Below are 13,693 nucleotides of genomic sequence, written 5' to 3'. Positions count from 1 at the left end.
GCTTTGGTGTCTGTGTCAAAAGGTCACAAGTTCCAATCCCAGCAGGAGCAATCTGCCACTGTGAACTTGTTCCAGGCCTATAGCCCTCGTTTGTTTGGTTGTAGGTTACACTGGATGAGGGCCTAATCTAAATGCTACCAAGTGAATCTACCGGGTTGTGATGAGTGCTGATCCTCTACCATCGAGAAAAAGAAACACCTCTTGTTTCTTTTTAGACTCTTGAAGACAAAAGTCCAATAAACAAAGCTGTTGCACCCCATCCGGTGGTGGTGTAGCGGTTAATGTCTTGGTCTCTAATGTAAGACTTACCTGGTTTGATTCTTACCTCTACTTTCATATTGAACATTATTAAGTTTTTAAAAACAGAACAATAAAAGGTCATTAAAATTGGTTGCTGGCAAATCATGCATAAGTGGTGCAGGTATTGTACCTGGAGATGTGGATCTTGTACCTGAGTCACTTCTCATAGACTTTCAGTTACTGAGAGAATGTACAGGAAAGAGAAGTTTTAACCCTCTACCATCATAATCTAAGAAAAAACAGCGCTCTAAAACAAGCCAAAAGTCCAATAAGCAAAGCCTTTTCTGCGGTGGTGTAGTGGTTAGTGAAGTGATCTCTGATAAACTGACTCACCCGGTTCGATTCCCACCACCTAGCTTTCCTTTAAATTGTTTAAAAAGTTTTAAAAAAGAACCATAAAAGGTCCTAAAAATCATCTTCTAGCAGGAGATCCTGTGGCTCGATTGGAAGAGCTTTACCTCTGGGTTGAGAGGTTGCCGGTTCAAACCCCGGCCAGGGCTCAAGGATAAGAGCGTGGAAGGTTCCGGATACTGTTGTTGGGAAGGTGCCAGAAATGGCTGTGTGGAAGGTTGGATGTGGACAGTATCGGATGGTGTATCCTGAAGCAGGGGGGCAATATCCGGGCATCTGCCCCCGCCTGGCGTCTGAGAAAGTGAAAGCAGGGGGTTATGAGGCGAAAAAGTCCAAAAAAGACTTAGTGTCGGTTTTTTTTTTTTGGGGGATTTTCCCCAATATATGCAAAACTATCACCCTTACTTTTTCTGGGGCTGTGAAGCAGCAGGTCTTCACAGCCTTTACTCAGTCAACCAACCTATTGGTTGCCCTACACTACATACCTGACCAATAGTGGGGACAAGCCAGATTTGAACCAGCAACCTCTGAGCTCAGAGGCAAGGCTTATACCACAAAGCCATCAAGTCCCACAACACACCTTCTTTTTTTGGGGGGTTTATCCTCAAGAAATTGAGACCAAACAGAAACACAGAAAGCAGGATTTGAACCATGAACCCCACCAACAGCAAAACACCAGTCTTAACCCACTGAACCATTGTGGAGGGCAGGCTGCAAAGTTACTTTAGAGCAGGTTTATCTTTTCTTTAAGAGAGATAGAGGAATAGAACCCACATCGTGACTAGCATGCAGAAAGCCGGTTTTGAACCCTGCTCAACACCACCCGCAAAGTACCGACCTTTACCCACTGAGTCATCAGGGAGGACAGGCTAAGACGCTTGAGAGCAGGTCTATCTTTCTTTTCAAACCATCAACGCAAAAATTTAACGCTAAAGAAAAAATCCAGAATTTGACTGGCAGGCAGAAAGCAGGACTCAAACCCTGAACCCCACCAACAGCACAGCACCTGCCTTAACCCACTGAGCCATCGAGGAGGACAGGCTAAGATGCCAAAACCAGCAGGCAAAAAACAGTATTCGAACCCTGATTCTCACCATCAGCAAGGCACTGTAATATCAGGGAGGACAGGCTGGGGAAGCTTGTTTAGAGCTGGTCTTTCTTTCTTTTTAACCCATCAAAACCAGAATATAACTCTAAAGAAAGATTTAGGAAGTGGGACATGAACCCACATCTTGACTAGCAGGCAGAAAGCCAGGTTTGTACCCTGATCACCACCTTGCCTTTTTGCACACAGTTATCTTTTATTAAATACCAACAAAGAAAGCGTGAAATAAACGCTAACAAGGACACAAGAAGGAAGAAGACCACAACTTGAACTCCAATTGGCACCATCAGGGAGTACACTCTATTATTAGAGCGAAATCTTCACATTTAAGAAACAGCCAAAGTAAAATGAGACAGATTTGATTTGATGAATTTGCTCACAATGTGAAAAAAAGTAAATAAACAAGACATCATAAATCCAGAAAGAATCTTTTCCATCGTTGTTTTTTTAAATGACTTTTCTCTTTTACTTTTTCCCCTCTTTTATCAATCTGCCTGTATTATTTGTATTTATTTTCCTTTTCCTTTCTTTCTTAGTGAATTATTTGTGTTTATTTGCTAAGTAATGTATTTATTTTCCTTGTTACTCGTCTTTATCTTTCTTTCTTCATGCTTTCTGGATGCGAAGTAATCTAAAATAAAAGATTCAGTCCTTCATTTGTTCGCTGTCGGTGTTTCGGATCATCTTTATCTTCCCCATATTTGCTTTCCTCGCACATTTCGCTCACTCCAACTTCCTTGTTATCCAAAATCGATTGGTCGAGCCATCGATCTATCTATCTATCTATCTATCTATCTATCTATCTATCTATCTATCTATCTATCTATCTATCTATCTATCTATCTATCTATCTATCTATCTATCTATCTATCTATCATCTCTCTCTCTCTCTCTCTCTGTGGAGTGATGGAGTGATGGAGCATGCAACGGCAGTGATGGATTTGACAGGTACAAACCCCAACAGAGATGCGGCAGACTGATAAAGTGTTTTATTCACACCATCACACCATCAGTCGCTTTCTTTCATCCTCACCGCGTGTCTCACTCTCTCTGTCTCACTCTTGCACTGGTGCACTCTTTTACTTCTTATATAAACCACATGCTTTAAACCAAATATTTACATATGAACATCTCTTTTCACAATGAGTCCCCTATTTGACCTCCACTCTTCTCAGGAGATGTTCCACTAGATTTTGTGGAGATTCAGAGACATAAGCGTTAGTGAAGTCAGGTACTGCTGTAGGTGAGGTGAAGAAGCCTGGGGTGCAGTCATTGTTCACATTAATCCCAAAGGTGTTCAATAGGGTTGGAGCTCTATAGCAGGAGATCTTTCACCACAGGGCCATCCTCATCATGCTGAAGCAGGTTTGAATCACCAAGTTCAAGTGAAGGAAAGATTTAATGCTAGTGCATCCAAAGACATCTGATACAATTGTGGGCCTCAAAACTTGTGAAGACAATTCGGGGAGGAACAATGTATGTCTGTAAATGTCAGGTGTCCTAATACTTTTGTCAGTTACATAGTACGTAGATAGATAATTATGTTTTAGGGTGTTAATCCTCCCTTATTGTCATATCCGTACACATCTTTGGAGTGTGTAGGAGTAGGCGGCACTCCAAATTTTGAAACGTGTCCCGGATTGTTTTACTCTCAAAATGACAGCTGTGGCTTTTCCTCTGGGGAAATAAATAGAAGCGGAATGTTTACTCGGAGAAAAACATTCAATCAGCATGCCTGTGGTTAAACTCGCTGTATCACCCGACTGCGGCATTTTAAACACCGAGCGTTCCAAGATCCTTCTAACTCGCACGCTCCAAACCAGTCACACTTACAACACCTCGGATTATCGGCCAGGCTGTTTCAGATCCTTAACGGAAACGGGCGAAGCAGCAGGAGTTCGGATGTAAAACGATGAAAAGGGTTCACGAAAGGATGAACCATGGATGAGCGAATGTAAGAAAATCGCATAAAAAAAAAGATTGTTAAATTCATACAAAATGAAGCAAAGCTGCTAATTTGTCAGTGCTCTTTATGATATTTTCGGAATGTCCAACATTTACCCATGTAAGTGTGTGTGTGTGTGGTATAAAGCATAGTTATTAAGCTTTAATTCCTTCAGGGGCAATATCTAAAATGTACCCACAATGCATTAAAGGGCACTTCATTATCGTTCCCTGCTGATTGCTCTCTAATTAGGTGAAGGTGGTTTCAAATGCCTTTTACTTCTCAGCTATTAATTGCTTTTGACCCCACCCACCTTAACTACTAATATATTTTGACCCCACCCACCACAACTACACTGACAATCACTGATATTAATTCAAATTTAACGAACCACAACCACTTATTATCCACTTAGGCTCCACCCACCACCACAACAAATAACCTTCTAACTTCACCCATTTCACACACTAGCAGTTGCTAACAACAACCACTACACTTACTAATAAATTAATGTCCACTACGCTACAACACTAATTTGTGCTGACTCCACCCACAACACTCACTAAGACTTGCTAACTCCACCCACTACACTTACTAATTACTGTTTACTTCACCTACAACACTGATTTGTGCTGACTCCACCGAACACACTCAATAAGAATAGCTAACTCTACCCACTACACAAAGCAATTACTGTTTACTCCACCCAACACACTTAGTGATTACTGTTAACTCCACCTACAACACACATTTGTGCTGACCCCACCCACCACACTTAATAGGAATTGCTGACTCCTCCCACCACACACAGTAGGAATGCAGGATTCCATTCCCCGTACTAATTACTTCTGCCTCTAGCCAGTCACGTGACTCCACATGCCCCATTCACTAATTACTAATGACTCCATTATTTACACCCACACATTATTGCAGACTCCACCTACCCATTATTTGCTGTTACTTCACCAGGGACAGCCATTTATTCCTCCTGCCTTCACCCACCTCCCTCACTAATCATTTCACCCAACTCTCAACTCCTCCCACCAATCAATTCACCTTGTTCATGAAATAAGGTTTAAACTGGAGCTCAGCAAAGTGTGAGAAAACCTCTTTTTTCCTCCCCTATAGGCACCCTTAGTGTTTCAGTGCTTTCTATTTTCGACTTCAAGTTAGAACTGATATTAAAAGCCACTTCAGATTCCATTTGGAGGTAAAACGTCAGACTCCGCCTGCACCTCGGATCAGAAAAGTAAAGGTTCAATGTGAATGCTGAAGTTTCAATTTCTGAAAATAAAGTAAAGAATGAAGAAACGTGTCCTAGTTTTCTCCTCCCTGCGGTACGCCGGTGATTCAGTCGCTCCGCACCGACGCACAGAATTACAAATAAAAAAACAAAAAAACGCCTTTGTTTGTCTTCTTTCTCAGACTCATCGGAGTTTAAAGTTTCTACAGGGAAAAAGTCGCTAATGCGTTCATCTTCAGGAAACGCTTTACTGTGAACATCACGGATCTCATTACCGCAGGGTTCAAGGCGGAAGAATTCCCCCCTTCGGATGGGACGCCGGTCCATTCGCACCATTTACACACTTCTCCACACCTAGGGGTGAACAAACACAGCTGATCCATCCTAATGTTTATTTTTGGATAATGAGGCGAAACCACAGAAGCCTACTCTTCATAACCCGTAATGCCGAAGAAGACCCCGGAGTCACCTCTAGAATATATCCATTAAAAAAAGAAAAATAAATCTCTGTGGGTGGATTTGAAAGGCAATGATACTGATCTGAAATTGGGAGAAGGGGGCGTGGTTTGGATTTGGGTTTGGATTTGGATTAAATTAGCTAGAAAAGAGTCTTGAAAAAAAATCATATTTTTTTCTTTCTGTTTTTTTTCATGTTAATTCTTTCCTTGTTTTAACTGTCAAATGTGCTTGTTTGTTCTTTTTGTTAATTCATTCATTCTTTCTTTCTTTCTTTCTGTTCTTTCTGTTCTTTTTGTTAATTGTTTTTCAACTGTCAAATGTCCTTTCTTTCTTTCTTTCTTTCTTTCTTTCTTTCTTTCTTTCTTTCTTTCTTTCTTTCTGTATGTTTTTTGTTAATTCTTTCTTTCTGTTCTTGGTTTTTTCAGCTGTTAAACTTTCTTTCTTTCTTTCTATTTGTTTTTTTTTTAACTCTTTCTTTCTTTCTTGCTTTCTTTCTTTCTTTCTTCATGTTTTTTGTTAATTCTTTCTTTCTGCTCTTGCTTTTTTTCAGCTGTGAAACTTTCTTTCTTTCTTTCTTTCTTTCTTTGAAAGGAGGAGAGGCTTTGACTAGAATCAGGAAGGGATAGAAAAAGAAAGCAGTTCAGAAATTCTTGAGTGTGCACCCACTGGGGAGGAAAACATGGAAAAGCCGGTGCTAGACAATGAGCCACAATTATTGGCACCCTTGGTATAGATGGGATTGAAAAAATAGAAAAAAACTATAAGAAAATGATATATGGATACATTAATATGGATACATTTCTTCTTTCTTAACATATGAGTCTGAATTATTGGCACATTGCATCTGGTAAATTATTTGGAAATGTACTTTTGCTTTCTCTAAATGTCTCATATTTTTGGAAAACAAATGTTTTCATTACTTTTTTTAAGCCGATATACCAATAATTCTGCAACTGTCTACTGTGACGGCCATCTAAAATGCTGGATTTTGTCAGTCATGGCAACTTTATTTAATAATCCCTATTAACCTACACACCTAGGGCAAGTTTTATATAAAGAAATTTCCAGGGCAGAAATTATGTACTTTGTTCTACATATTATTATTATTATTTTTTAATCTCCCTGAAGACAAGAGAGGTGCCGCTATTGAGCCTAATGTGTTTTCCTCCATCGTTAAATCTCCCGAGTCTCTCTGACCTCTCCACGTTAATTGCGTTTGCTGTTATTTCATTTTTCCATTTTGCGCCTGACGCCTGCAGCCATTCGCCCCCCGATCCTCCCCTCCAACAGCACTCTCTCTTTCACTTCCTCTTTCAAAGCCCTAATTGACAATCAAGTCTTAAATCTTCCTTTCTCTCTCCCTCTCTTTTTTCTCTTCTCTCGGCTGTAATGAAAGAGCGAGACACCTGCAGGCGGTTCTATCGTTCAGGAGTGGGCCTAAATGAAAAGATCAAACACTTTCATGCCGCCCTCGTTCATCCAGAGTGCACTTGGATCGATAGTCTCACTCGGGCCATGGTAATAGGTTCCCTATGAGCGCAAATTAATAACAGAGATTTAACGACTGAACTGAGCGAGAGCCGCGGCGTCCCTCCGCCCGGTCGACTGCTGAGACGCGATGGGACGCATTCGGGTGAAGGGCGTGTTTCTCGCTCATACGCTCAAACACACATTCACGAACACACATAAAGCGCACGAGCTACGGCCTCAGTAACAGGTTGCAGGATGACAGGATAGAGAACAGAGTGGGCATGGCCTGTGCTGTAAGTGTACACATGTGTGATGTTGATCATGAACACTATCAAGTCTGGACAGGAAATTTAAAACGCTGTCAGGGGTGCGCTAACTAATGAGCCCCGGGCCGAAACGCCACGTTCAAAAAGGAGAAAAAGGGCGATTCTTCTCTTTCGTTTTTTCAGTTCATTCGATCTTTTTTCAACAGAAAATGTTTTTTGTTCATTTGTTCTTTCTTTCTTTCTTTCTTTCTTTCTTTCTTTCTTTCTTTCTTTCTTTCTTTCTTTCTTTCTTTCTTTTCTTCCTTACTTCCTTCTTGTTAATTCTTTATTTTTTTTTACTGTCAAAACTTTGACATTCTGTCTTTCTTTCTTTCCTTCTTCAACAATCTCTCTCTCTCTCTCTCTCTCTCTCTCTCTCTACACCACTGTTTCATTTTCCTCACATTGTATTTTCTCACATTGTTCATCATTTTAATGCTCTTTCTTCTTTACCATTTTCCTGCAGACCTTCACTTCCTTCACCTCTTTATTTATTCATTCTTTTCTTTGTTTTTCCATTCCCCTATCATATCTTTGTTCTACCTAGTGTTCTTTCTTTCTTTCTTTCTTTCTTTCTTTCTTTCTTTCTTTCTTTCTTTCTTTCTTTCTTTCTTTCTTCTGACTCACCTGTCTTCTTTTTCTCTCATTATCTTATGTTTTATTGCTGCTTTCCTTTTTTTTTTTTTTACTTTTCTCATCTCTCTCACTTTTCCTATTTTTGTATATTTTAAAGGTTCTTGCAACGATGTCTACTTCATCCAGTAAATGCAAATATTTATATATATGTGTGTGTGTGTGTGTGTGTGTGTGTGTGTAGACTCCATGCTCCTGGTAGCTGATAGGTTAAAGGGGCCATTTAACATCGAGGCCGTGATGGAGCCGATTGACTCCAAGATCTCCGAGGCCATCATGGCCATGCAGGCAAAAAGCACACAAATCTCTGCCAAGGTATATATATATATACACACACACACACACACACACACACACACACACACACACACACACACACACACACACACAGAGTTTCTCTTTGACTTCTAATAACACTAATATTGATTATGCAACAGGTTTGACTATGGGCTGTGTCCCAAACCACAATGCTACTACTCAAGCTACTCTGGTCATTGCCTAATTATGCCCCTAGCAACCTATTAATAGTTGTGCTGTAGATTTGAGACGTAGCCGTGGTGCATAGACACTTTTTTTTATGGTTAGCAGTAAATTCTTGTCTTAATATTTAGTAATGTTGTTTGGGACACGACCCTCAACAATACACATACATATAATATACATACATGAAGGCTGTTACGGTGACTATGGTAACTGACTTTCTTGTTGTTGTTGTTGCGTTAAGGTGTTTAACGGCTGTGGTCCTCCCAAACCGGTTCGTTCTGGATCGGGTCGGAACACACGCGAGGTGTTTAATGCTCGCTTCAAACCATACAGCCTAGAAGACTCGCCTCCGACTGAGAGCACTGGCATCGATAAACTGGTGAGCAAGTCTCAATGTGTCTGTCTGTCTGTCTATCTGTCTGTGTCTAAGTCTGTCTGTCTGTCTGTCTCTGAGTCAGTCTGTCTGTCTCTAAGCCTGTCTGTCTCTAATTCTGTCTGCCTCTGATTCAGTCTGAGTTTGACTGTTTGTCTCTAAGTCTGTCAGTATCTGTCTTTCTGTTAGCTTCTGTGTCTGTCTGTCTGTCTATGAGTCTGTGTCAGCCACTGTGTCTGTCTGCCTCTGAGTCAGCCACTGTGTCTGTCTGTCTGTCTATCTGTCTGTCTCTAAATCAGTCTGTCTTTCTGTCAGTCTCTGAGCCTGTCTTTCTGTCTGTCTGTCTGTCTGTCTGTCTGTCTGTCTGTCTGTCTGTCTGTCTCTGTGTCAGCCTCTGTGCCTGTCTGTCTGTCTCTGAGTCTGTCTGTCTGTCTCTGAGTCTGTCTGTCAGCATCTTTGTCTGTCAGTCTGCCTTTCTTGGTGCTGTCTGTCACTAAGTCTGTCATCTCTTGTGTCTGTCTGTCACTGATTTTGTCATCTGTGTGTGTGTGTGTGTTTGCTTGGCAGTTTGTCTGTTAGCTCTTGTGTCTGTCTATCAGTGTCTGTTTCTGTGTCTCTCTCTGTGGGTCTGTGTGTATGGACATGTCTCACTCTGTGTGTTGTTTCTCCCACTGCTTCCCAGAGGAGCGTCTGGAGAACAATGCAGGACAGCGTAAGCTGACAGTCTACCTACACTTTTTACACACACACACACACACACACACACACACACACACACACACAGTTGTATAATAGTTAGACACATTTAAACTTCAGAAAGTTTGTCTTTCTTTTCTTTTCTTTTCATTTCAGGGTTTTTGAGGTCTTTATGATATAAAACTCTAGGGACACTATATTTAAGTACACTCCTTATAAGAGCCAACTCTTCACATTTGGAACACAGCCACAGTCAAGCGAGACAGATTCAATTTGATGAATTGAAACCGTTTGCTTACGTCGTATGCAAAAATGATTAAAAAGCTGCCGTACATCCAGGAAGGATCAGCTAAACCTGAACATATTAATCTGTCATCATCCAGCTGCCTGTAAGCCACTTCCTCAAATGCACACTTTACTAAAGGCCCACTTTCTTGTGCCCTACACACTACACAGGGGTAAATAAGAGCCGAGTACGACCTGGTCCTGTCTGAGAAACACGCTAATGGATGGTACCTACAGAGGAACGCAGTTCTGTTTGTCAGATCTTTCCAGGAACATCAGTCCTGAGACAGAAACTCAGTACTCACTCTTTTAGGACATTAATTACAATGTCCAGATGTTTATCCAATCAAACACACTCGTGTAACCTAGTGTACACTTCAGCTTGGTTATCACTATTCTGCATTAAAAGTACAAAAGCAAAAAGGTTCATAATATAAACAATGATTAATTAAATAAATGAATAATAAAAGAAAGAAAGAAAGAAAGAAAGAAAGAAAGAAAGAAAGAAAGAAAGAAAGAAAGAAAAAGAAAGAAAGAAAGAGCTAAATCTACTACTACTACTTATAATAATAATAATAATAATAATAATAATAATAATAATAATAATAATAACCACAAGTGAATAAAAATAGGCGAATTAAAATGAAAAAATTTTTACAGTTTATTAGAGGGAAAAAGATTATATATACATGGAATAAAAAAAATTAAAGATTAATTTAAAATCGTTTTTTATATTTGTATTTATGATTTTTTTTTATTCTATATTTGTATTTGCATTTTGATGTCATATGGTAATTAAATGCACTAAATGGGTTTAGTTTTCACAAATATTCTTTTTTCACTAATAAATCATTAAATATTCAAAATAGAAATGAACGACTTGTTAGTTTTAAGAGTCCCGTCTTATTTTCTCTTGTATATTTAGCGTTGCTCTTTAATAAAGAAAAAGTACTTATCCAATTACTCGATTAATCGACGGAATAATCGCTAGAATAGTCGATTACTAAAATAATCGATACCTACAGCCCTAAAATAATTTTTTTTTTAATTAAAAAAAGAAAACAATAATAAGAATAATAAGAATAAGATGGAGAAGGAGACGACAAAATCTAATATAAAATTTCTTTTTTTTTTTATTCTCATTTTGCAGAAATTAAATTAAATGATATTAAGTTACTTATATGAAAAATTAATCTGAGACATACGAAAAATCTTCCTACACTAGAAAATCTTCATAACATCAGACTTGAGTGAATGTAAAGGGACAATGTCACATTTTGTCTGAACTGCAGCTTTAACAGTTCTTTCGTGATTAAAGTGAGAAGGGTCACTTTTAAGCCATACAGGGATTGGATTGCAATATACTAGCCTTCGTTGTTGTTTTGTTGCCTTTTTTTGATGGGGATATCAAGCCCTGACCCGGCCACTCTAATCCCTCTCTCTAACTCCGACTCTAAATCTCTCTTTTTTTTATTTATGTATATTCTTTAATCCAAGCTGCTTTGAGACGAGAGCTCGTTTCGGATCGGATTGTGTTTTTATCCCGGATCACGCACTGCTCAAACTCCAACAGTGTTTTGCAGCAGTGCAGCAAGTAATCCTCGAGAGAAGAGAGAAAGTGAGAGAGAGAGATAGAGAGAGAGAGAGAAAAGACAGACGAGTGTGTGCGCACGAGTGCGTATTCTCCACCCGTTCTGCTGCGGTATTAGAGGTTTATTGATTCTTCCAGGACCGGGCTTGTCAGGCGTGTCCTCGCGGGCCTTTAGCGCAGACCCAATTCATCACGCTGTGCATGACCCGAGTCTGAATCGAGGTGTTCCAAATCCTGCGAGACCAACCCTCCAGTGCCCTAGAGTGATTTCTACACAGGGACATTGCACAAAACTGTTATTTTACTACATAAGGAACAAGGGGGTCGATTTGGGACCGCGTCTGCATTTCAATACCGTTTTTCGACGCGCCCTTGTCGATTTACCCTAACGACTGAGAATTGTCGAGCGCCCAATACACAGGAGCAGGAGTATCTGCTGACTGATAATGTGAAGCCCCAGGCTAGGTGAAAAAAATAAATAAAAAAGTCCTTGTTTGTGCACATATAAATTGCTCATTGAAAACTAAAATTGCAGCATTTGTGAAAGGTTGAAAAACTTGTTCGAAACTTGACTTCAATAAACTGAAAGAATTATATAGCGACAATGGTAGGCATTAGCGCACCACTTCATCCGGCTAAAAGGCTAACTTGAGGACAGTGGTGCAGAACAAGGCTTGTTTTCCCAAAGTGCTGCTTTTTAGGACCCGAATCGAAACTTAGTGGCCCAGACTTTGTTTGCATTTCTCTAAATTGAAACAGAGTTCAGCCAAGCAGAGAGTACTAAAGGCTTCTTCTAACAAATGCTTCACTACCCAAACTAAGGATCCTTCTGCCAAAAGTTTTTTATTTATTTATTTTTTAACACTCCTATTACAATAGGTTGCTTTTGCTCAAAGGAAGATTTCATCCACCAGTTTTTAAATTTTGCTTAAGCAAAGTTTTCTTTTGCACCCAACTAAAGATCTTTTTGCCCAGTCCAAAGTTTCTCCAACCACCTATCAAATCAAATTATGTCCTTTCCAACAAAGCTATGGCTTCTCCCACCACTTGTCCACCATCACTAAGACCTTTTCGCTCAAGCCAAAGCTTTTTTTTTTTATCACTTTTACACCATAATTATGTCATTTCCACCCACGAAAAGGCTTCTCCCACCACTTGTCCTTCAGAATTGAGGTCTTTCCACTCAGGCCAAAGCTTCTTCCACCACCTTTTCACCATAATTATGTCCTTTCTTCCCAAGGTATGGCTTCTCCCACTAGTTGTCCAGCATAACTCAGATCTTTCTGCTCAAGCCAAAGCTTCTCTTACCACTCACCAGGTTTTTTTTTTTTTTTTATACATCAGAGCTTGGCTTCTTCAATCTAGACAGAACTCGCTTCGACCTAAACTGACGGTTCTTCAAACGAAACCCAGGTGCCCCTGTCTAATCACAAGATTATTCTACCCAAACAAAGGCTTCCTTGGCCAATGTGACAATTTTTTTTCCCCAAACCAAATCAATGTTCTCCTTCTTCTACCACTCTGGTGTTTAATCAGACTCTCTGACCAAACAGAGGCTCCTTATGCAAATAAAATAGTAATTTTTTGTTCCTAATTCTACCCAAACCTAATCCAAAATCTAGGCTTCTACCATCCAAACCAAGGCATTACATGTCCAAATCAATCTAAACTGAGTTTAGCCAAAGGGAGACCTTTCCCCAAAACATATAGATCCCAGCCCAAACCAACGATTCTTTCAGTTGTCTTCAACCCATTGTTAACTTTTACACAGATGAATCTTAACATCCCTAGTGTACAATTCGCAAGTGATTGCACAATTGCAGCGCCGCAAAACCAGAAGCCCAAAACTAGGATTGCAGACGCGACATAAAGAAAGTCTGAGTGCCGATTCATTTAGTGCAAAGATCACTCCCTGAAATGTCATGGCTCTAAGTGCACTTGTAAAGCTCCCCCGTCATTTTGGGAGTTAAACAGCACTCGGGGTTTATAAAGCAGAATGCAATGAACTGTTTGGGTCTGACTGTTTGGGTCAGTGGTTTTTATCTGAGTGGAGCCGTGCTGTATAATTATAATTACAGCTGGAATGCTCGCTGAGTGTTTACTGTTCGCACACTGCCGGTCTCTCGGCCACAAATGTGTCCCACTAAACGAGGTTTATTACCCGCCACATAAGTCCGCGTCTCCATATTTCAGCACTTCCACTTCGGTGTTTTTACTTCAGGCTAAACAAATAGATTGAGAGAATGCAGTCAAATCGATGAATTAATGAATGAATGCAACATTTTACAGGAGGTTGTTCTGGACAGAAAACACTTCATCTAGACATTAAAACATGGTGGATTTGAGACGGAGGCTTAAAAAAAGGTCCCGCTAAGAACCGAGAGGCGTCACGGACTTGCAAAATGGCGCAAGTCCCAGCGTGAAGCAGTAACTAGGTCTCAAATGAACGCGATA

The 13,693-nt window shown here is 40.0% G+C and overlaps 1 protein-coding gene across 2 annotated transcripts in view; it reads left to right on the top strand.

Moving 5' to 3' along the window:
- Positions 1–13,693, top strand: part of gpc6a (glypican 6a) — a 155,976-nt gene that overhangs the window by 121,815 nt on the left and 20,468 nt on the right. The window contains exons 5-7 of one of the 2 annotated variants that reach the window (XM_046837832.1): positions 7,996–8,126; positions 8,536–8,673; positions 9,350–9,379. In XM_046837832.1, the coding sequence (XP_046693788.1) occupies positions 7,996–8,126; positions 8,536–8,673; positions 9,350–9,379 (299 nt within the window). The remainder of the gene's footprint in view (positions 1–7,995; positions 8,127–8,535; positions 8,674–9,349; positions 9,380–13,693) is intronic. The other variant, XM_046837834.1, reaches the window with a different exon arrangement.

The sequence above is a fragment of the Silurus meridionalis genome, chromosome 24 (genome assembly GCF_014805685.1).
Source record: "Silurus meridionalis isolate SWU-2019-XX chromosome 24, ASM1480568v1, whole genome shotgun sequence".
NCBI lineage: Eukaryota > Metazoa > Chordata > Actinopteri > Siluriformes > Siluridae > Silurus > Silurus meridionalis.
This window is presented reverse-complemented; position numbering and strand designations above follow the sequence as displayed.